This window comes from Sander vitreus, chromosome 2, assembly GCF_031162955.1.
Source record: "Sander vitreus isolate 19-12246 chromosome 2, sanVit1, whole genome shotgun sequence".
Lineage (NCBI taxonomy): Eukaryota > Metazoa > Chordata > Actinopteri > Perciformes > Percidae > Sander > Sander vitreus.
Genome location: NC_135856.1, coordinates 29,447,397 through 29,471,450, shown reverse-complemented (window position 1 = coordinate 29,471,450; position 24,054 = coordinate 29,447,397). Strand labels below are relative to the sequence as shown.

General features: G+C 40.8%; 2 protein-coding genes across 3 annotated transcripts in view; both read right to left on the bottom strand.

The window, feature by feature from the left end:
- The window catches only part of LOC144527101 (ras and Rab interactor 2-like), a 54,335-nt gene extending 50,975 nt beyond the window's left edge, over positions 1–3,360 (bottom strand). For both annotated transcript variants that reach the window (XM_078264986.1, XM_078264994.1), the window contains exon 1: positions 3,102–3,360. The gene's annotated coding sequence lies outside the window, so the exon portion shown is untranslated. The remainder of the gene's footprint in view (positions 1–3,101) is intronic.
- Positions 3,361–6,842: 3,482 nt separating this feature from the next.
- LOC144527079 (sodium/potassium/calcium exchanger 3-like) overlaps positions 6,843–24,054 on the bottom strand; it is an 88,225-nt gene continuing 71,013 nt past the window's right edge. The window contains exons 11-17 of the mRNA XM_078264952.1: positions 18,232–18,392; positions 15,239–15,509; positions 14,277–14,443; positions 12,419–12,533; positions 11,354–11,466; positions 9,406–9,471; positions 6,843–8,165 (exon numbers count right to left, since the gene is read on the bottom strand). Of these exons, the coding sequence (XP_078121078.1) occupies positions 8,013–8,165; positions 9,406–9,471; positions 11,354–11,466; positions 12,419–12,533; positions 14,277–14,443; positions 15,239–15,509; positions 18,232–18,392 (1,046 nt within the window). The 3' untranslated portion in view covers positions 6,843–8,012. The remainder of the gene's footprint in view (positions 8,166–9,405; positions 9,472–11,353; positions 11,467–12,418; positions 12,534–14,276; positions 14,444–15,238; positions 15,510–18,231; positions 18,393–24,054) is intronic.

Genomic DNA, 24,054 nt, shown 5'->3' with positions numbered 1-24,054 from the left:
TACGCACTATAGCTTTCAAACATGTTCATTCAAAATAGAAGTGAGAAAATGATACAAACATATGAGAACAATCCATGAACAAAATTCATGAATATTAGCTATTTTCATTTTTGCAGCTCATTTTAGCCCAAGGGCCCCATATGTGGTCAATCTGGCATTGTCTGCAACTAACCCACACCCTAAATCCTGACATAGTAGCCATATTGTCCAATTACACTATTAATTTCAATAAGGCTTTTGGCAGATACATAGCTCACCGACATGGTCTGAATTAACACTAAACCAAGTGTTTGATTTCATGCCCTGCTGCAGGATTACAGCAGACACCAGTGTTGCTCCTGTGAAAGCATTCAGTGTTAACATCCCCCACAGGGACAGTTTACTCTTACACCAGTAACCTGAGTAGCTGCTTCCTTGTCCAGCCAAGATGACATCACTTCTCATAAACCTGGGAAGTTCTCGGTTCTGCCTTGAACGTTGGTTTGACGGGAGTTTACTTTAAACATACGTTTATAAAATCACAGAAAGCCCAGACGTTTAAAGCAGAAAGATCTGAAACATCCCACTAGGACGATAAAATAAAAAGCACCTAAATGAAAGTAGACGGCAACAGTAACTGTCTTTTTATGTCACTGTGGACAAAAAACACTATCAGCTGTTAAGGGCCATCCACACCAAGAACGATAACTATAAACATAACTAGAACTATGACGATGTGAGCATCCACACTGTTGAGCGACGACGTTCTGCAAACAGCGACGTCAAGCACGCACTGCACGCTCCAGCTGATAATACATACATACAGTACAGCAGACGTTCCAACGTACGATAACAGGGATGTCTGTAGTAATATCCTACATATTTGTGAATTTGGGTACATTTTATGATGTCAGATCTGTGTTGAGAACCGAAACAAAACAGGATCGTAGCCCCACCGAAGGGAAAAGTCACAACCACTAACCACCTGTGTGAAACAAATGTCTCCACAGTGTCTCTCTCCGCCGTGCCATCGTTGTAAACTCAGATGGATTTTGAATGGCTGTCAGTGTTTCTACCGTTCATCAAATTGCTTTGAAAGCGATCCCAACAATATCGTTCTCCACTGTCGTTGTCGTTATAGTTGTGGTGTGGACTCCACCATCCACTTGAGTTAGGACGATTTTTAAAACTATAGATTTATAGTTATCGTTATAGTTCTCGTTCTTGGTGTGGACGGCCCTTTACTCCCTTACTGCTGAATCATTTCCACAAGGCAGCATGTAACATGGCTCTTTGTGCCAGGAATCCTTGGTTTTGCAGATAAACTAATCTCTCTAACAGATTCCAAAGCAGCTTAAATGAGGAAATTGGCCCCTTTATTACATCGATAAACTTCAACTCACTGCTCATTTAGAAAGAAACAGAGAGGGATAAGAACTGAGCTGCAGCGAGAGTATGTTGTGTTCTGTCCGGTTCAGATGGGTATTACATACTTCTGAAGGAAAAACGATCCCCTATCAGTGATCAGTGAAAGGCAATGGGGAGATGTTGCAACATGTTGTGTTCTTATAACTTAGGGCCCTGATGGTGGAGTAATATCTGGGAAATAACCAAGTAAGAGACTGTATGTATTTTTGCTGAACGGAGAGCAGGAGATGGTATTTTATTGATGCATTTATTTTCAGCACAGACTTCTTTTATAATTTAGGTTGGGGTGCATCTTGTAATTATTTATGCTTTGCCTATTTTAGTTATAATTATGAAAGCAATTGTATAACATGTGGGAGGGTCTTGTAATACTTAAAATATAACAGATTTAAAAGATCTCCACACACACACACACACACTAATTTTTGTACAGTCCCTAAATTGATATAAAACTGCAGTAAAGGCCTGTGGGTTTTAGAGACACATGGAAGTCGTATTACCGGGAGAAAATACTTTGAAGTCCCTGTCTAAAATGTGTGTGATGTATAGCCATGCACCTGTATGTACTTTTAGGAGAAGCTTTATATAGTCAGAAAATGCTTGAGGTATTTGGGCCTAATAAGTAGCACAGTCTTACTTGACCTTACTGAACTTTAAAAAAAAAAATGCTGCTGCCATGTGCAGGTTCAGCAATGCTTCTGCAGGACTAGTGGAGCCACCATTTAAGCAAGCACCATTAAATAAATAAATACACTTGCTACAGATAAGAGGGGGAGAACTTTCCATCTGTATAAACCCAACATGCAGAAAACTCCCAAAGCTTCCAGGTTCATGACCAGGGCCAGCCCGTAGCATAGGCAGTATAGGCAAGTGCTAAGGGCGCCATCCATCCATATAGGGGTGCCACGGGCACTTCAAAGCCCACACAACAACATAACTACATAGCCTATATCAGGCCCTGTTTTCTGGGTTGCCTAGAGACACAGCATTGTTTCTTTAATACTGTTTTTGTCGGGGGGTTTTTTCCTTAATTTTTTTAAAAATAAAGTCTTGAGTACAGAATATAGCCCACCGCACATTACTCTTTTCAGCTCCACAGTTTTTTGGAAAATACTAATGTTTCGGTCTCTCTGGACCTACGTCAAGAGTGTATGTTTCTAAAATAAAAACGACCTTAAAGACATAAAGCTTTCTTCGTTAGTGTATGAACACAATGACTGGGGGTGGAATTGGCTGCGATGCAAAGGGGCACCAGCAAAAATCTTGCCTAGGGCACCAAATTGGTCATGTCCACATGTAGCAACTGAAAGCAAAACTGAGTTTGGTTTTATGAAAGTTTCCTCATACCAGACATTTTGATTCATCTGTATGTTGCTGTAGGCCTACATTCTCCTTATATCTGGCTATCAAAATAATATGCTATGATCCATTACATGGAGTAGAATTAAGAATTTGCAGCTTTTCCAACGTTTTGTAGGCCCTGCAGAGCCACTTATAAAAATCAGTATATTCCACTTTCCTACAATTCCAGAATGAACAGTAACATTTCAGTACAGACAACAGAAACCCTGCAGAAAACTTTCATCAAAGTTGGAGTCAGTACAAACACTTCCTGACATTCTTGCTGGTTAAAACCACAAATGATGGTCAAGAGTCAACCGGTTTACCTCTGCAGAAAGACTACTTTTACTCACCTTAAAGTCGTTTCCTTTTAGTACAGTAAATCAGTGTTGTAGTCTGGTTATGCTCCTCGGGGAAACGTCATGGCCGCTGCGTTGCGTCGTTTTGTTTGGTTTTCGAGTGACACCGAGGAACCTCACTGTCCCCGGACCCGGTCGGTAACATGGTTTAATGTCGGACAGAGACAGAGAGACCGGGACTGGGTTTCAGCAGCACCGAGCTGTGACAGACCCAGAGGAGGAGAGCAGCGGTAATATGACGCCTCTGCCTGATTGGCTGAGGAGGTAATGACGATGTTTACCTTGACTTTTCATTTTGTCATTAAAGTCAAATGTCGACACTAAAAGTTTTTCATCCGCATTTTTGTGTCGTCACTGTTCATAAGCAATTAGGCTAACTATGACATGCATGCCCTATTATTACAGTTGCCACATAGAAAAAAATAGATGGAGTGGTGGAATCACTAACTAGCTAAAACTAGCTAAAGTTAGTTTAGCTAAAACTAGCTGACTTTAAAGTTAGTTTCGCTAAAACTGGCTAAAGTAGCCCTATAATAGCTAACCTTTTATTGCGTAGAAAGTTTGATAATAGGCATACTGTAGAAATGTACAGTATGTTAAATAGCCTATATAAAGCCTGAATAAATAATTGTATTATTAAATATGAAATAAATATTGATATAGGCCTACCAGTTAATTGATGTGGGTTGATGAACTAAAGTAAAAAATAGGTTGCCTAAAATTACAATGAGGGCTAAAGTGTAAGACATTAAATTACGTTTTATTTGTATAAGTTATAAGCCAATGGCTTTATCAATGGTAAATATAAGCAATTATAGCCATTGATGTATTTGGTCACTTGGGGTCAGAAAAAGCAGAAAATAGCTGTCTGCCTGCAGTGGTGTTGGCAGCGAAGAGAGTGACTCAAAACAGTTATATTGCTGGGCTGGCAGTAAAACCATAACAAAGCTGAATCATGCTAACATGCCTTTTATGGAAACTGCTGAGGTGATTCATAATTATAGTGGTTTCATCGTTATGGTCAAATGACCCATTGTTGATGAAAATATTGATGGGTCCAGTTTTGGTTCACCATATTGTGAAGAATCCCAATGGTTGGTATTTCTTCTACTTCCGCATGGCACTTGTTTTGTCTCTTTAGATCCTCAAGAAGAGCCTGCAATGTTGTCAACTGATCTATTAGACATTAGTATTAACACTCTATAAATGATGCCTTATTAGAAAGTATTACTGAATATTTGAAGAATGTTATAGTAAACGCGTCAGACTTGATGGACTATCTACTTATCGCAGGCACCCCATGATTGTCAGAATGTTACAGGCAAAGTCATCTTAAAATGATAATTGGCACTGCAAATTGGAGCTGCAAAGATGAATAGATTAGTTGCCAACTATTTTGATAATCGACTAGTCTATATCCAAGACGTTCCCCTTTCGTCCGGATTTCTGGTACCTAATGCTTCCTTTGTGTTGGAATTTCAAACTCCGATGGATTTCTGAGGACTATGGTTAACTGCTCCTCAGGTCTCTGCAGGGTAAATCCAGACAGCTAGCTAGACTATCTGTCCAATCTGAGTTTTCTGTTGCACGACTAAAACAACTTTTGAACGTACACACGTTCCACCAAAACAAGTTCCTTCCCGAGGCTATTTTGCAGCGGCACCGGGGCTCCGTGCAGTGCTTAGCGCCGGCCATGACGATTGTGATTGGTTTAAAGAAAAGCCAATAAACCAGAGCATGTTTTTCTCCCTCTCCCGGAATGCTGTGTGGACTAGCCAGACCCTCCTCCGCAGCGCTGTGGAGGAAGGTCTGGCAAAGCAAGACTAATAATCGATTAATCAGTTTGAGGCATTTTCTGTCAAAATGAGGAAGTTAATGATGAAGTGGTCAGTCCAGCGAACAGCTCATAAAGACGTGGTAAAGGGATTTGTGTATGTAAATCAGTTTATTGCAGGAAGACCACTGGGAACAAGGCCAACATCTTCATCTCTCTGTGTCTCGGAGCTCTGCCCAGTGGTCCTCATCAACAAAAGTGAGGATTTACAAACAATTCCAAAGACATGAGCATAAAACAATGTTAATTAGCTGAAAGCTAAATGCTGTAGGCCTACATTCTAAATACAGTATATATCTTCAAATATAACTGCTCATCAGAAGTCATTCCAACATCTGTGTTTCTAAAAGCATATCCATCTCTGATATGTACAGAATAATCAAGACAGTGCCTTTTTAGAACTTGGAAAATGCATATAAATTACACACAAAATAATCGGAATTATGAAAGAGGCATGCAAACCGACCAGTATTTAATATCTCTAGGTAGCCTACCTGAAAAAAAAATACCCAAACCACTTTCTACTGAGTGTGTAAAATAACAGCCATCTCTGAAGATGTCACACAGCTCTACATCGCCCTCTTGTGGCTGCCGGAGGAGCATCAACACCTACAATGCAGAGGATGCTTTCAATTAATCAGCAACTCTAATAACATGAGAATTCTCAACAACAACAAAAATAATAGTACATTTCTTCCACATTTAGTTTGAACACATGCTGAAACAGAGTGGCAATACTGTTGACAAATGTGTTGTTGTTTTTTTTGTTGGCTCAAAGACAAGCAGGAGAATGGCCACACGCGTTGGTTTTGAAGCCTTAAATACAAGGGATGGCACGAGAGTTAAAGCACTGTGATTTAAGAAACATCTTGTTGTGAAAGTTCAAAGGGTGGTTTGCCATCAGGACGCACTTCCTTTTTATGTGGAAGGGAATCTTTCACATCCATGACTCATCACTAATTCAACACGCGAGGGGTAGGGCTGAGTACCGAATTTAAAAACTTTTTAGGCACCGGTCGAAATCGCCTCCTTAGTATCGAGGTATTGAAAAATGCCTCGTCATTTAATACCAAATTTCAAAACCTGAGGAGCAAATCTCATCAGCGTCAGTGAGCCAATAAGCATGCAGCATGCTTCTACCAAGATCTGATAGTGTTTGTGATTGGCTGTCAAACGTTGCACGTTGTAGAGACACGCAGGAAAAACTCCACGTTACACAGAGACGGGGATCACGTGGTAGGATAAATAAATAAAGAAAAAGATTTGTGCCGTAACGTATAATGTTGTAATTTCTTTTTCTTGTTAAAATGGGTTTTTATAAAATTGGTATCGAAAAAAGTATCGTTCAGGAACCAAAATCAAGGTCACGGTATTAATATGGAAAGAATTGTAACGATACCCAACCGTAGCGAGGGGAGGGGCAACATCTTCCACCCATGTTAGGACAAGTGATTAAGATTTTTTACGTTTTTTTTTTTTTTTTTGGCCATCTCACCAAAATCAGAACATTTCCACGGCAACTTGACTCGGCCGTGCGTTGTCAAAAAAAAAATAATAATTATGTTATAGAAATGTTGCGATATCTTTCCAAACTATACAAAACGTATAAATTATAAAGTTCTATTCTTAAATATAAACAACATCAAGTCAGTTTCCAGTACTTAGATTATATATTAGGTACAGTACATTGTACAGCTCCGTCGTCAAAGAGCGGAAAACGTCCCGTTTAAATACACTGTACATGATCCAAAGGGCTGAAACTGGTACTTAGACATGATCTTTGAATAAATTAATTCATAAATAAATCATGATTATGTCTTCCCAGTAACAGTGGTGTCCTTGGTTCCCCTCGAGACTGTGACACACACACACACACACACACACACACACACACGCACGCACGCGCGCGCACGCACGCACGCACGCACGCACGCGCACACCAACACACACACTTACTGTGCACTCAAGCTGATGCTCAAAAGTCCACATCTAAGACTCTTACTCCTATTCTAAAAATACTTTTGGCTTTAAGAAGTAATAATGTTATACTCAACTCTGAGACTAAAAACTAATTCTTCATTATGTACAAGAGGTCTACCGTCTAGAGGGAACTTTAAATTCAGTAGTTATATGTTTTGAGTACCTATAGACGCTTTGCAATGATAGAATAAGATCTCTAATCAATAAAGTGACAGTGCTGGATGTCAGTTCCAGGCACACCCCGTTCACATGTGGGTTTTATTACAGAGTAATAAATAAAGCCCACATGTACTCGGATATGCCTGTAGAGAGACAAACGAGAAGAAACTGTGTGAATAGTGTTAACAATCTAGATTCTGCCTGTCAAAGTGCAAAGCTAGAGTCGACTTGTGGCTGGTACAGCATGCTGTGTCGGCTGCTACCGCGCATGGGAGACATCTTGAAGCATTTGGAGTGAATAACTGGCACACCAAATCACTAAAGTAAAACACATAATATTGTCACTGTCATCGGATCATTCAGCTCGGCAAGACGGATCCAGTTGTGCATAAGAGAATCCCATATATCAGCTAATATAAGTACTTATATAATCCTCAAATATATACACAGAAATACATTTTTTTTTTTTTACCTAAAAGTACCTTAATGGTGTGCTTATATCCAAACTTGTACAAAGAGTAACAAACATTCCAGCTAAAACTCTCTGTTAGCGCAGGACTTCTCTCAGTCAGTTACAGTAGCAGCTTCTTCACCAACAGTAGCCTAACTGTTGGTGTAAATACAGTTCAGTTCACTCTAGCCAACCTTTCGGTTCATTCGACGATTGGCAGCAATCTCTGCTGCTGGGACTTTCTTTTTCACGCCTCCTGTCCGGCCCCCCCCCCCAACCAAAAAAAACAACTTCCGGTGTCTTCTTTCTTGTGTGTATTGCACCAAAGATAACTCATATAGTGCTCTATTTTCTAGTTGAAAAAAATTTAAAAAGATAGGACTTGGTTTCAAGGCGCCGAGAAACTGGAAGCCGGGAGAGGGGTTTTCTTCCTTCGACCAGAGGAAGAAGAAGAAGACGGAGAAGAAGAGGAAGGGGAAGGTCAGTGGATGTCTCGGCACATAGGGAGGTTGACGAAGATGAAGACATTGAACTCGATGAGGATGGAGAAGCATAGAAAGATGGCATACAGGACGAGGCAGGCCAAGCCCAGTCGCCTGTCCAGAGTCCATTTGTTCAAATGGACACCGAGAACCTGCAGACAGGAGAGGAGGAATTAGTTTAAAGTGCTCATATTATGCTCATTTTCAGGTATTGTATTTAGAGGTTGTCCCTGAAAAGGTTTACATGGTTTAATTTTCAAGAAACACCATATTTTTGTTGTAATGTACATTGCTGCAGCTCCTCTTTTCACTTCATTGCTGTACATATGCTACATTCAAATCATCATCCATTCCACACGAGTTGGCTGAACTGCGTTTCCTTTTGTCATTTCTCTCAACACACTGTTGACAGATTTCTCTCAATTCATCATGTTGTCTCCATCATCGTTGGCTAGATTTCCTATCTACATGCGGGACTTCATGTATAGGGATCTGGCACCACAGTAGGCTGACTCTGCGCTTGTCCATAGCACACAACTGTATCAGCCTTGTGATTAAAGTCAAAATGTCGGAATCCTGGAAGTTGATAGAGATATCATACCTATTTTAAATTGATACCTATGGTTGGATTGAAAACTACAAAGATATTATACATTGCGTGCGTGTTACACCTGCTGAAACAAGATGGATCCTAATGTGTCTCCGCTCCGCTGTAAATGTTACTGAGACTGGCAGTTTCATCCATTGTTTCTGGTCACGTGTGAAGCTACAAAGCTCCTGGTCTAGCATTGTGTGTTATCGTTGGTGCTCCAATAGTGTTAGATCTATTATGTGCTTCCTACTTGGCTTTCAAGATGTTCTCATCATCAATGTCAACAAAAAAAGGCTATTCGGTCTACTGACTTTTGCCGCTAGGAATTGTTTTTGTTGCTTTTTGGCACAATCTTGTAATGGAGTGTATTCCCAATGAAAATATTCTACTGTATAAAGTCTGGGATCCTTACTTGGAGTCATCTTACATATTACAAGGGTTTCCTAATCCAGTCTAGCCCATCATTGTTCCCCCCTTGGTAAAAAAAAAATAGCGATCTTGTAACCTTTTTTATTTGTCTACATATGAAAATATGTAGACAAATAAAAAAGGTAGGTTGGAAGGGCAGGAGATGGAAGTAATGTAATGTCTGTTATCTTAATTTGTATTTTCTACTGTTACCCTCTCATTTGGTCATGTCTTGTCTAAGCTGTTCCTTTGTTTGTTTGTTGTAAAAAAAATGCCAATAAATATATTTAGGAAAAAAAAAAAAACTACAAAGATGTTGGATTTATGTGCTTAAGCCTCCCAGAGTCGCCAGGACAGCCCAATTCAGTAAATTGTACAAATCTGGTACTCACTGTGACGAATACTGAGGCTAGCAGGAGTCCAACAGAGAATATGAGTCCTCTGCTGTTAAGATAGATCTGAGGAGACAAACACAGAGATTACACTATTTTGTCACAGAAGATATAGTGTCAGCATTCCTTTTAAAAAAAAGTCCGTCCAAACAAAATAGGATAGAGACTCTTGCTCTGTCCTGACACACACAGAATCACGTCCTGTATTTATGACTTTTATTACACCTATTCCAAATGACTTATGAAAAGTAATCAGCTGTGGGTGCATTTGTGCACAGCTCCCTCACTGCACTGGTCTGCACTGAATATTACATTATTATTACTATTGTTCCCGTCCTTTATGAACACAGCTCTGTTCTCTTCTGGTTTCAGTCCCAGTATGTTTTAGAATAGATTTTAAGATTTTACTGATCACTTTTAGGGCCCTTCATGGCCTCACACCCTGCTCTCTGTCCTCCTGGTACCATACACACGGCATGCTGGGTGTGTCATCTGGTAGTGCCGCTGGTAGCCGGCATCCCGGAGCACTATAGCAGCTAAATACAACTAAATACAACTGCTGCTCGTATTATATCGTTCTATGGCACTATAGACTGTTCACGTTACAGCCCTTTACTTATAAAATACTTCTATTTTAGGTATATATTATATGGTCTATTGGTGAAGTAGCATTGATCACTTGGGGGGTGGGGGGGGAAGGGGAGGGGTGTTGACATTTTGTCCCCACCGGGGGTAAAAATAATTCAGCAGAGGCAGGGATATGTAGACCAGAAAGGGGGAAATCCCACGCATCCCCCCTGGAAATTGCACCCCGACGGTACGTACTTTGAGATCCTCGGGCGTAGGTTTTTTGTCTGTGCCAGAGGCCCGGCTGAGAACTAAAGGAGACAGAGCGTCTGCAATCACGGCCCCGAGGCTCTGGAACCATCTGCCCGAAGATATCAGGTCAGCTGAGTCCAGTGTCTCCTTTAAGGCCCTTCTTAAAACATACTTTTATCAGGGAGCCTTTCCTGCTTTTACTTGAGCTTAAACCTCCTTTGAACGGTCTTTTATTCTTTTCAATGTTGTTCCTATTCTTACCTACACTGTACAGGTTTCAACACACCCCATAGTTTGTATTGATTTTGTTTTAAATCATTTATCAACCGTACTTACGCACAGACGATATTTTAACGTCACACCCTTTTTTTTTTTCCTGGGAGAGTTTTTTCCGGAATTAACTGGATTGGTGACCTTCTCCCATGCAGCTTTTGTTCTTTTCTTTGTAAATTTTCGTGTACTGAGTGAACCAAACTATATTTGTTGGTTGGATTCAACCTCTCCATGTCTGTGTTTGAGAAGTTCCTCTTCTTTGCTCTCTTTGCCATTATTACAAAAAACACATTTGTGTGATTTGCATTTCTGAATGCAAATGGACCTAAGCGTGAACGAGGATTGTGGTTTAGAACAGATGGGATTTATCAAGATTACTTACTGGGCACGTGGGTAGCACATACAGAGGTTTACTCTTCGACGCAGCGGCCGTGGATTCGACTCCAACTGGTGGCCCTTTGCTTCATGTCATTCCCCCCCCTCTCTCACCCCTTTCATGTCTTCAGCTGTCCTATAAATAAAAGGTCTAAAATGCCCAAAAAATAATCTTTAAAAAAAGATTGATTACTTGATGATGTGCGTACAATTGGCTTGCGCACGTTTGATAAATACAGATTTTTTTGTACTTGAGACAGAATTTAGAACCTTTTCTACGCACTGTTGATAAATGAGGCCCCTGATGTTTTTAACGAATGGGAGTGTTTGGGGGGTGGGGAGGGGATGTGTTCATGTTGTAAGTTCTGTGTTTTGCATACTGTTTTGAATTGGATTTTGAAAAGTGCTCTATAAACAAAGATTATCATTAAAGAGTATACGTCCAGCAGAATGTCGTGTGGCGGAGCTGAGAAGCACTCACGTTGGAGCCGTAGTCGATGCAGAGTGTCTGCAGGGTCCAGGGCAGGCCCAGGCCCACCAGGATGTCAAACACATTACTGCCTATGGAGTTGGAGATGGCCATGTCTCCCAGACCTGATGCAGGGAGAGAAACACTGTCAAGGTCTGTATACAGACAGGGGACAAGTCAATTGTGACAAGCAATATTGTGCTGAGTCACGCCATTCCTCTTAACAGCATTCCAGCTTTGTTTCACCCAACACAAATAGTGATTTCTACCTCCTGCACGTGTGTGTGTGTGTGTGTGTCTCAATGGTGGAATGTAACTAAGTACATTTACTCAAGTACTGTACTTAATTACAAATGTTGAGGTACTTGTACTGTACTTGAGTCTTTTCTTTTCATGCCAGTTTCCACTTCTACTCTGCTACATTTCTGAGAGAAATATTGTACTTTTTACTCCACTACATTCATCTGACAGCTTTAGTTACTAGTTATTTTACAAATTACAATTTCTGCACACAAAACACGTGTAGTTTATAAAATGTGATGTTTTATTAAAATTATTAAAAAGTCCAGCTGATATGATTAGCTCATTAAACACACAACTGTTTGGATCTAGCTAGTTCATGTAATCCTTACCTAGCTACTGCGCATGCGCGACTGACAACAAAGATCTTACAGAAGTTGAGAGGCCTCACTCTGTTGTTGTACTGCACATTGCTGCAGCTCCTCTTTTCACCCTGTGTGTTGAGCTCTCTGTTTTAGCTACAGATTGAGGCCTCGCACTTCTGTTCCATCTTTGTTGGGAGTCGCACATGTGCAGTAGCTAGGTAAGGACTACTAGCCAGTCAGAAGCAGAGTATGAGGGAGTACCACGCTAGCAGCTAGGCGAGCATTATAACGTGTGTTACAAAGTGACGCACGTTCGTCACGGAAGTAAAGGCTGGACTACAACAGAGCTGTTTGGAGCAGTTTGTGAACAGTGTTTTCTGTTGGAGATGGTAAGTCCCTTTTGGGTGGACTTTGGGCTTTTTCACTGTGTGTGTGTGTGTGTGTGTGTGTGTGTGTGTGTGTGTGTGTGTACCTTGCCGTGCGACTATAACACTAGCCATGCAGTCTGGGACGCTGGTGCCTGCTGCTAGGAAGGTGATGCCCATGATAACGTCTGGAATGCCCAAAGTGAAGCCGATCACAGTCACCTGAAAAAAAACATATACTCTTTTATATATATATATATATATATATATACACAGGGCTTAAAGTGAAAAAAAAACCTGAGCTTGAAACTTTTTTTCAAAGTTCATTTTTCAAGGGGGTTCATAGTGTAATATTTCAATATGCACTCAGTAAAGTGAATTTGACTGGCAAAACAGTTAAAGTCCTTCTGACATTACACAATAATAAAAGTCATAATTTTTCAAAACTAAAAAGTTTTGGATCAATTTTCACTTCTTCCAACCATATGTTAAATTAAGAGTCAATGTGGATTTACATATTGCAATAATATCATAATCCTACAATGAATCATTATGTTTAAATAACTGCCATGCTGATTCCAAACAGACAGCTTTGTCAAGGCAGTTTGGGCTTCAGATAGCTTTTACACAGTGGCCATCGTTAATGACAAATCGTGCTCCGCTATGAACGTGCACACACGGATTGTTTGTAACAGTCGCAGTGGTAGCGGTAGCCGTCGTTGACGGTAACATACTCGTATGACAGAGTGCACGGATCGAAGCTTTGTGACTAGCATCTAATGACTAGCAAGCACTCTTACCACAGCTGCCGTACAGTGTCTTCCTTGAACATGCGCTGTAGAAGCAAGCACCCGGCTCCCTCAATTTGAGGCACCAAGTGCTAAACAGCTCCCCGTCTCCACCCTTTTCCTCTTGTCCTCTATTCATGCCCAGCGCCATTTGTTTTTAACTACTTTCTCAACTAAAGCTGTCTGTCTACATGCTCCAAGTTTGATAAACTTTGCCTCCATTTTTTTTTAGCCGCGTTACCACTGAGACCACACCACCGGCACCGCACTCTCACATTTCGGCAAAGACCCGCCCTACTTTGCATCTGATTGGCTAGAACTAGTTTCATTGGTAGGTGGAAGTTCTATGATTGGTTAAACCCAGCGCATCAAAACAAATCCCATGTGGACTTTTTAATGTATTTATTTTTCTAAAATAGTCAAACGCCAGAAATCCGGCACCAGGCCCGAGTACTTTAAGCCTTGCGTTACTTAGAGCTGCGTTCCTCTCATATGATTGGTAGGTGAAATCAATTGACTCGAAAATAATAAACCGCATATAAGTTCCCAAATTTTTTTTTCCTCACAGCCGCACGCCGGAGATCCGGCACGGTGCCGGAATACTTTAAGCCCTGCATATATAGTTCAGCAGAACAGTTAATCAAATAAAGACTACCACTGTCGGCATGATACAAGCCTTCCATGACCACGCACGCCACCACCCCTCCTCCACACAGTTGCTAGTAGCCAAGGAAGACACGGATGATTAAAAAAACATAATGGACTCTTCAGAAGAGGTAATTATCTTCACTCGAGTTTCTGCGCAGGAAAGTTGTCAGACGACACAATCTTCTGAACACAGCCACACTGAGAAATCCAGAGAGAGTTGTGTGGAGCTGATAGTCTTAATTAGCTTCATAGCGACTCATTTGGCAATGGCTTGAATGAAACGGACGTTCATTAATATCAAAAAGTTATGCACTAAAGCTTTAACAATCAACCAGAACTATTTTCATGCAGTCTCAGATGTTATATTCTTGATTCATTATAACACTCTGTTGCCTTATTTCTGGAAAAAGGTCTATTTCTAGGGAAGTAATGTAGTAGTAGCTTTAAACTAAACTACAAAGAGCCACATGCAACTGTGACATGTAAGTGCAATTTGTTAGTGTTTGTGAGTGAGAGCGACTGGACTGACCATCCAGACCATGATGTAGGAGAGGCCGGCGATCCACATGGTGGCGGTGAAGAAGGAGACCATGAACCACCTCTCCCAGCGCCGCTTGGCACAGTTGGGCACGGTGAGGAACAGAAGCAGAGACAGCGGCCACATTACTAGCCACTTCAGCTTGTTACACGCTCCAGCTGGAGGGAGAAGGACAAAGATAGCAGATAGCATGATGGCTTCAGTGATACATTGCACCAACAACAAACATTTCTTCCAACTTTGGACATGCCCTAACCTCCACTCATTCTGGTCTTCTGTATCTGATTACTACTCAAAAGCCATTAACGAGCAATGGGAGCCCAACACCCTTGTGGCCATTCTGGGGTCTACAAATGACACTGCTTTGAACTCTGGCCGGGACAAATGTCCAGTGTATCTGGGTACTGTACTGGCTAAAAAAAAGGTATATAAACGTCTGATGCTGTGCCTTCATTTGAGATGTGGCTGAGAGAACTGGGCGAGGTCCTCCATCTGGAGAGGCTTTAGGTTCACGAATACAGGGAGGAGGACTGTGTTTGATAGGGCATGGGGACCAGTTTTGAAACATTTAAGGGGGCTGAGGGTAGAAAGTGTGGGATGAGGGGGGGTCACATACTGTATATTAATACTGTAATAGTGGTAGTTGCAAAGGACATTTTTCTTTCCTCTTTTGACTCTGGGTTTGCTCTTTAGTCTGTTAACATAAGTCTTGCTATTTGCTACTGTGCCTCACCATTGATGTATTTAGAATCTGCCAAATAATTACAATCGTATATGTTCTTGGTTGCTGTTGTATTGTTGTAATTGTATGAATAAAAAAATAATATTGCTTATATGAACCAGTGCAGTCTGTACCCAATGTTGATCTGCAATAAACATATTTACAACAAAAAAAGAAAGAAAACATTTCTTGCTAGGGATCATTTGATTTCAACATATCAGCTGTGCTGTACCTGGCACTTTGAAAGGCACCAGGGGGCCATTGCTGTTGTCTTCTACCTCTCCTTCCTCGTCGTTCTCATTGTTTTCATTGTCCTCGTTTTCGTTCTCCGTCTCGTTCCCAGACTCCAGCAGCTGAAGTCGACTCCTCCCGTTCAGACCCTGCTCAGCTCCGCCCATCCCATTCTCTAAGCCTCGCCTCCCCTGAGCCCTGGCCGCCGAGTCAGAGTCGCCGTTAGTGATGCGGTTGACTCGGGTCTCCGTGGTGTTGATCAGTCTCTGTCTCTGGAAGGGATTATGGAACATTATTACACACAACATTAAGCTTTGACTACAATAGTTCCATTAATACATTTGGACATTTTGTATTGCTGTTGCGTAACATGAATGGTAGTGTGTCAGATCCTTTTTTAATCCTAGTTAACTAGTTAAAGGGTAATTTCGTGTTTTTTCCACCTGGACCCTATTATCCTATGTTTTTGTGTGTAAGTGACTGATAGCAACAACAATCCTTGACATTGCTCCAGTATTGAGCGAGAACCCTGTGACCGGCAGCCACAGACCGGGATGCAATGTTACCCTATGGGGCAAATGTGCATCATCAATTTGGTCCACTTAAATTGCTTTTTTTGCCACTGAAAGGCAATAACATTATGGAAAGGATCCCTTCAGAGATAGGCCGTTTTAAAACCTTTTTAAGACCTTTCTGCTCTGATGTCGCTAGCGCTAAACCCACCAGACTCCATTTAAAAAAGCAATAATTTTAGCGTGTATAGAGCCAACATATTTTCACATGTAAATTGGTAAACGATGTGTTCATTTCAACCAAAACTAGAGTTGTGATGATTGAAAAAGTGGAAAGAAGTTTTATTTTGTTTCTGTCGACTTTGAATGAAGTGTATTTTACGATGCTAAAATACAAAATACAATACAAAAGTTTATTTACATGGAGTCTGGTGGGTTTAGCGAACACAATATCACAGATGTTTTTATGTTTCAAAAAAGGATCTTACTCTTTAACAGAAAGGTCCACCTCCTTAGAAATCCTTTCCATAATGTTGTCAGACACTTAGAATATTAATCTGAGCCTGTCAGTGGCAAAACCAGCACTTTTGTGAAGGTAAATACAAGCTGGACAATTGCCCCATTAACTTACATTGTAGCTTGTTTCGCCACTGCTGACTGCAGCGATCTTGCTTAATACTGGACCAATGTCAAAGATTGTTGTTCCCATCAGACACTTAGACACAAAAACACAGGAAAATAGGGTCCAGGTTGAAAAAAAACAAAGTTACCCTTTAATGTTGTTTTCTCTTCTTTCAGTCCAAATGTGGTTGTTTGCTTTGGATTTACATCCAGACTGTAGTCTGCAGCAGACAGGTGCTTGAGAGAAAATGTTGGCTGTAATATCCGAAAGAAAATTAACATTCATTTCACTCCCTCTTCTGTGGAACCCAGACAGGGTTATTTAGTTTGTATTCATGCTAAGACTCTGCGTTGGAAGGGATTTTTTTGAAAGTAACTTGAGGGTAGCTTTGTTGCTTTTCAACTTTTCCCAATTTGAAATAGACTGTAGCATGTAAAACCACATAACTCAACATAGCGTCGAACACAGTGTGCACACATATCAGAATCAGATTTAATGGCCAAAGAAGTGTAAACACATACAGGAAACCTGACTCTGGCTTTTCAATGCTCTCTAAAGAACACAAAAATAGACATACGGCTAAAAACCAGGGCTGCAACTAACAATTATTTTCATTATAAATGAATCTACCGATTATTTCCTCAATTAATCGTTTGGTCTACAAAAATGTCAGAAAATAGTGAAAAATGACCATCCCAGTTTCTCAAAGTCCAAGTTAATGTCTTTAAATGTCTTGTTTTGTTCAAAACCCAAAGATGTTAAGTTTAATATGATATAATATTTAAACAGAAAAGAGCAGGAAATATTTGAGAGAGTGAAAACAGCATTTTCGGCAATTTTGTCAGCCAACAATAAATTGATTATCAAAATAGTTTAGCGAATGTTTTTCTGTTGATCGACTTATCGATTAGTTGACTAATCGCTGCAGCTCTGCATAAAACAAAATCAACAAAGTTGAACAAGATAAACATAAACATAAGACTACTATGTACAGATATGTTTGTATATAAAAGAGTGAATATATACACATACATATGCATACACATACATACACAGATGAAAACAAACAGCTCTATGAGGGCTGCATATGAGGAAAATATGCGATAATGTTGTTGAATATAGCCATAACGATATTAAGTGCGATAAATAAACAGATATTAAAGTGTACTCAGTTCTGCATTTCTGCTGCTTTCAGTATTCTGCTAAAATACAACAAATTGCTTGTTGAACTTAAAACAAATGAAAGGGAATCATTTCCAACATTCTTTTATTGAACAAATTGAACATTGAATTGAACATAAAAGGCACCACTAGAAAAAGAATGACATTTGAATGTGCATTTACCAGTTTTGTGAAGGCATTAATAGAGCTGCAAAGATGAATTGATTAATTGACAATTAAATTATTCGCCTAAACTATTTTGATTATCGGTTTGAAACGTTTAAACGTGACTATTTTCTAGTTAATTCGCTTCTCTTTTTTTCTGCTGATATTTTCTTTCAACTAACACAAAACATCTCTGAGTGTCTTTCGCGATATGTCGCAGCCTTTAGCCATGTCTTTATTGCGCCGGTTGATATCGCGATGACGATACAAAAACGATATATATGGGGCGCTCACCTGTTAAAGCGTGCGCCCCATATACAGAGACTCGGTCCTCGCCGAACGCGCCGTGAGTTCAATTACAACCTGGAGCCCTTTGCTGCATGTCATTCCCCCTCCTTCTCCCCTTCCATGCCTTAAACTGTCCTGCCAAGTAAATGCCTTAAATGCCACACAAAAACCCAAAATATATTGCAGCCCCAATGAGGATCGTAAAGAATAATATGTGAGAGCATGTAGAGTTGAGTGTGTATGTACCTCATTGATAAGCATGCGCGAGGCCATGGTGAGGCGGGTTCTGGGGGAGAAGTGGCTGGTGATCATGATCCTCATGCCGGCCTCGGAGAAAGACAGCTGGTGGGGGTACGCAGACAGCAGCTCGTCCACCATCAGCACCGACGGCTTACAGTGGAAGTTAGCTACAGAGACAAATCACACACACACACACACACACACACACACACACACACACACACACACACACACACACACACACACACACGTCCATCTGACTGCAGTGCTTATTGTTCAGTCATCAGTCAAAAATCATGGGAAAGTGATTTTGAAAGATATTTCTAACATCTTACAAAGGACACAATTGTGCACTGCCTTCCAGGCAGTGCGGCAATGGTTATGTTTAGGGTTAAGATTAGGGATAGCCGCCTGGAAGGCGACGTTGGAGGCTTAAAACACCATTGAGCGGCTCGTGAGCCAGGTCATGACACTGTATAATCCTGATGGGGATATGAAATAGTTGTATGTGGTATTGCAATTGAATTAAGATATCGATTGCCTGTATGAATGTGAAATGTTGCACAAGTGACGCGTGTGTTGATTGAGAGATACTCCCATTGAAAAGAGATTGTCTAGTGTCCCACACCTGGGGTCACAGAATGGGAGGGGCAAAATGTATTTAAGCCCGGTTGTGTTTGTTGTTCAAAATACTCTTGATGAAGGTCCGGAGGGACCGAAACGTTACTTCTCTGTAAATAAACGGCGATGCTATAGCAAGAGCAGAGTGGGGGATTTTTTCCTTTGTTCCAAACTGATATTTTCCAGTGCACCTGCACAGAAGAATTTCTGGATGTGCGATTTGTTTCTTAAAAAAAGTTAACATGTTATTAGTGAAAGAAAAAGGTGGTTTTGCAGCTTTACTCTGCGAGCCTCCGACTGGGGAGGGGGCCTGTGTATGTGTTTGAGTCTGCTTGCTGCTGACCCTAGCTTACGAGCTAATTAGCATTTAAACTGACTCATCTTGCAGGTACGTTTTCAAGCTGTTCAGTGTGCTACAGCTGATTACGGTTAATTAACTACAGCCTGAAGAAGATTTCCACTGCGTTGCAAGAGATGTGCCGCTGAAAGATGTCTGCTAAGACCCTCGAGCAAATACCACCCCTAGCATGGGATAGTCTCGTGTTGGCAATTGTGCCTCGTTTTCACCTTCTCAAACAAGCTTGCGGTGTCAGGAAACAATTTCAATTTATCTACAGGGTTCCACGTTTGGATGTTATGGCAGCATTTTTTCCAGGCCTGAAACGTAAAAGATCTTGTGTCTGAAGGCTCCCAGCAATGTGCAAACAGTGTGAATTCCACCCACAGCTCCCCTTTGTTGTCACAACAACACCTTTTTACTGCTTATTAATTGCTGGAACTGTTGCAGCACCAACATTATCAATGTCAGCCATGGTAGGTTCATGTTCATGTTTCCCAGAGATGGGGATTCGAGTTTGAGACTCGGACTCGAGTCACACTTAAGTCGCACACACATTGACTTCAGACTTGACTTGAGACTCGTCCTCAAAAGACTCGATGCACTGCCACCGTGTTAATTATTAATCTCGGCTGCAAACCAGTTACAGCTTTATTTATTGACAGTGTCACGTCCTGCCACGCCCTGCTGTGCCCTGTAGCGCCCTGCAACACCATGAACCACTACAACTACTATTTGTAGTCATTATCTTTATTGTGACTATTATTGTCACTGTCCATCACACCCCCAACCGGCACCGTCAGACACCGCCTACCAAGAGCCTGGATCTGTCCGAGGTTTCTTCCTAAAAGGGAGTTTTTCCTCGCCACTGTCGCATTTATGCACTTATGCATGCTCTTGGGGGAATCACTGGAATTGTTGGGTCTATGTAAATTATAGAGTGTGGTCTAGACCTACTCTATCTGTAAAGTGTCCTGAGATAACTCCTGTTATGATTTGATACTATAAATAAAATTGAATTGAAATTGAATTGAAATTGTTGATCACGTAACGTTACAGTTTTATTTAGTTAACGTTACACTTGAGAGTCTGGGGGATGTGTTGACAGTAGTTTATAGGCTGTCATTAGGTGTAGACGCAGTGCACATAACATGGTTGTGCTCTGTAAGTGAAAAATAGGTTAATTATTCATTTTAGCAATATTTTCCTAATACCCTGAGTAAAGCATTTCTAGTGTTTTTTGTCATATTGCAATAGCCTGTTTTCACTGATTATATACCAAACAACTAATCAAAGCTGATACTGTATGATAATAAATAAATGAGTCAGTATAACATATTACATGCTTTGAATTCCTTGTATATATTCCTTATATATATATATATATATATATATATATATATATATATCATACATATATACGTCATACATACAATTTAACAGTGCTGAGCAAATATGGGTGAGGAACAACTGAATATACTCTCATCTCATTTATCTAAAACGCATGTTTGATGCTTTCATATGTCAACACTTTGACTAACATTAGGTTGGAGAGCTAATTTACCTGTTGGGCCACAGACTAAAGAAAATGACACCACCCAAACTAACAGTCAGTCTGTCACAGCAGAAACGTCAGATAGGTCGGACCTCCGTGTTTAACTAAATATCTTCAAACGTTACAGTTACGGCTGAAAATGACAACAGAAATAGACAAGTTGCAGATTTCACATACATCTGCAATTGAAGTCAACTGCAACTTTTTGTGTTCGAGTGACGCCACGGTGATAACGTCTACCAAGTATTTTGAAAGAATATTTGTACAACCCACCAGCCTGTTCTTGCAGCTATTACCTACCAATGATAGACATGTTTACGATACTAGACTGGCCGTGGGTTACGGCTTTACCCTGCCAATCCCCAGAACCAATGCTCTTAAAAAAACGGTAACGTTTAGAGCTGTAACCTATTGGAACAGCCTCCCCTCACATTTATTCCAAATGGGAAATATTTCAAGCTTCAAAAAGAAACTAAGAGAAGCTGTATTTTACTATATATTTGATTTCACGTTACTGTTTTGTTGTTTTAACATAACATGAAAAACATGCTTCTGTGCATTTTGTTTTTATAAAATCCAGGATGTTTTCATTGTTCTTATATAACAGTATGTATTTTGCTTTATAATATTTGTTTATGTTTGTCTTGTATTGGACCCCAGGAAGAATAGTCTTCATTACGGTGATGACTTATGGGGATCCTTAATCAACAATAAAACAATAAACCAACCTTGATCATACCCAACCTGGTAGGGTATGATCAAGAGAGAGGCATCCATAAACACAGCAACTTAAAGTGCCCATATTATGCTCATTTTCAGGTTCATAATTTTTAATTTGAGATTGTATCAGGATAGGTTTATGGTTTAATTTTCAAAAAACACCATATTTTTGTTGTACTGCACATTGCTGCAGCTCCTCTTTTCACCCTGTGTCAGGTCTCTGTTTTAGCTACAGAGTGAGGCATCTCAACTTCTGTAACATCTTTGCACATGCGCAGTAGCTAGGTAAGGATTACATGAGCTAGCTAGCTGTTTCTGCAACTTCGGCCTGTACAAGGATTAGCTGGGAGACTTCTTCTAAATGAAAAAAAAGAAAGAAAAGAAAGAAAAACTGATGATCTGTCCAATAGTCCAGGTGCCTGCTGGTTTATGTGAGGACCATTTTGCCGCTGCACATTCCAACACATCCAGCCTGGCCAGCGTCTGCTGAAGCCACTGCCACCTGCCACCCTGGTTCTCTTCATCGCCTCCTCAGCACACCCCGAGGACCGAGTTAGCAGGGTGACTGTTTCTCTCTGGGGCAGCGCTCAGAGAACCAGATGCACAACAAGCTGACGGAGCAGGCTGTGCTGAAGTAGGTTGGAGGCTGCAAAGATGTGTGCAGACCTTAGCCAGCATCTTGTGCTGCTCTCTTCTGTTATTGTGTTCCATACTAAACCGTACCTTTAAGGACAGAGAGAGGCAAAAAATAATAAATGCAAACACAAGAGTAATCAGTGGAAGTGCTGGGTGGCAAAAACAGTCCGTCCTTTGATAGTGGCGGACCCAGGAGATTTTCCTTATCCTTCTGCGCTAAACAGACTCTGATGCTGACCATAAATAAAACCATGGCATAGCCAAAGGCACCGGCAACATCCCTGGTATGCAGTGGTGGAATGTAACTAAGTACATTTAGTCAAGTACTGTACTTGTATGGTACAAATGTTGAGGTACTTGTACTGTACTTGAGTTTTTTCTTTTCATGCCAGTTTCCACTTCTACTCCGCTACATTTCTGAGAGAAATATTGTACTTTTTACTCCACTACATTCATCTGACAGCTTTAGTTACTAGTTACTTTACAAATTAAGATTTTCACACAAAACACATGTAGTTTATAAAATATAATGTTTTATTATAAATTAAAGTACCCAAAAATATAACGGCCTACAAGTCCAGCTGAAATGATTAGACAATATGAACACAACTGTTTGGATTGGATTTCTAAAATGTGAGGATTTTTCTGCATTGAGTACTTTTAATTTTAATACTTTAAGTACATTTTCCTGATGATACCTACATAGTTTTACTCAAGTAACATTTTTAATGCAGGACTTTTACTTGTAACAGAGTATTTTTTTTACAGGGTGGAATTAGTATTTTTACTTAAAGTGCTCATATTGTGCTTTTTGGCTTTCCCCCTTTCCTTTATTGTGTTATATATCTTTTGTGTGCATGTTATAGGTTTACAAAGTGAAAAAGCCCAAAGTCCACCCCAAAGGGACTTACCATCTCCAACAGAAAACACTGTTCACAAACTGCTCCAAACAGCTCTGTTGTAGTCCAGCCTTTACTTCCATGACAAACGTGCGTCACTTTGTAACACACGTTATAATGCTCGCCTAGCTGCTAGCGTGGTACTCCCTCATACTCTGCAACTGACTAGCTAGCAGTACTTACTGCACATGTGCGATGCCCAACAAAGATGGAACAGAAGTGCGATGCCTCACTCTGTAGCTAAAACAGAGAGCTCAACACACAGGGTGAAAAGAGGAGCTGCAGCAATGTGCAGTACAACAAATATATGGTGTTTTCTGAAAATTAAACCACATAAACCTATTCTGGTACAATCTCTAAATACAATTATGAACCTGAAAATTGTATTTCAGGTTATAATATGATAGTATGAGCACTTTAAGTAAAGGATCTGAATACTTCTTCCACCACTGCTGGTAGGGTATGGCAGATTCATCTGCACCAATTGTACCCTGCCACCATCAACTGGGCCAGCAGAGAGATTACTGTGAGGCTGTGCAGAGTCTCCTTGTCCTTGCTCCAGTTATCAGAACCAGATGCGAGGCAGGCAGCCACCACGCTAATAAGCAGGAGAATGCTCTGGTGTTGCTGAGGGGCAGGCGTTCATTTGAAGTCAGTGAATTCTGACTCATCTACACACTCCCAGAGATTGTCCAGTTTAGGAGTGACACTGGCTTGGTCTGCAGCTGGTTTGTGGCTTTCCTCTAACCCCTTTTTTCCACCGCCAGGTCTAATTTCACGCGAGCCGCGGGGCGTTCAAACAGCTGGACAGGAAGTGAGAGCATCCAGTCAATTCACCAAATGACAATTCCCCGGAACAAAACCACGGTGCAGCCAGCACGCAGCACAGACACGCCTGGTGGAAAATAACAGTTTCTGTACGCGGGGCCGGGAGGTAGAAGTCTTCACTGACAAGGAGATCAGGGATCACGCATCAGCCATCGTCTCACCAAGCACACAGCAAACGTATAATAGTTTAGAGTTTTCAATTAGTTTTTATTTAGTTTCAGTTTAGACTTTTG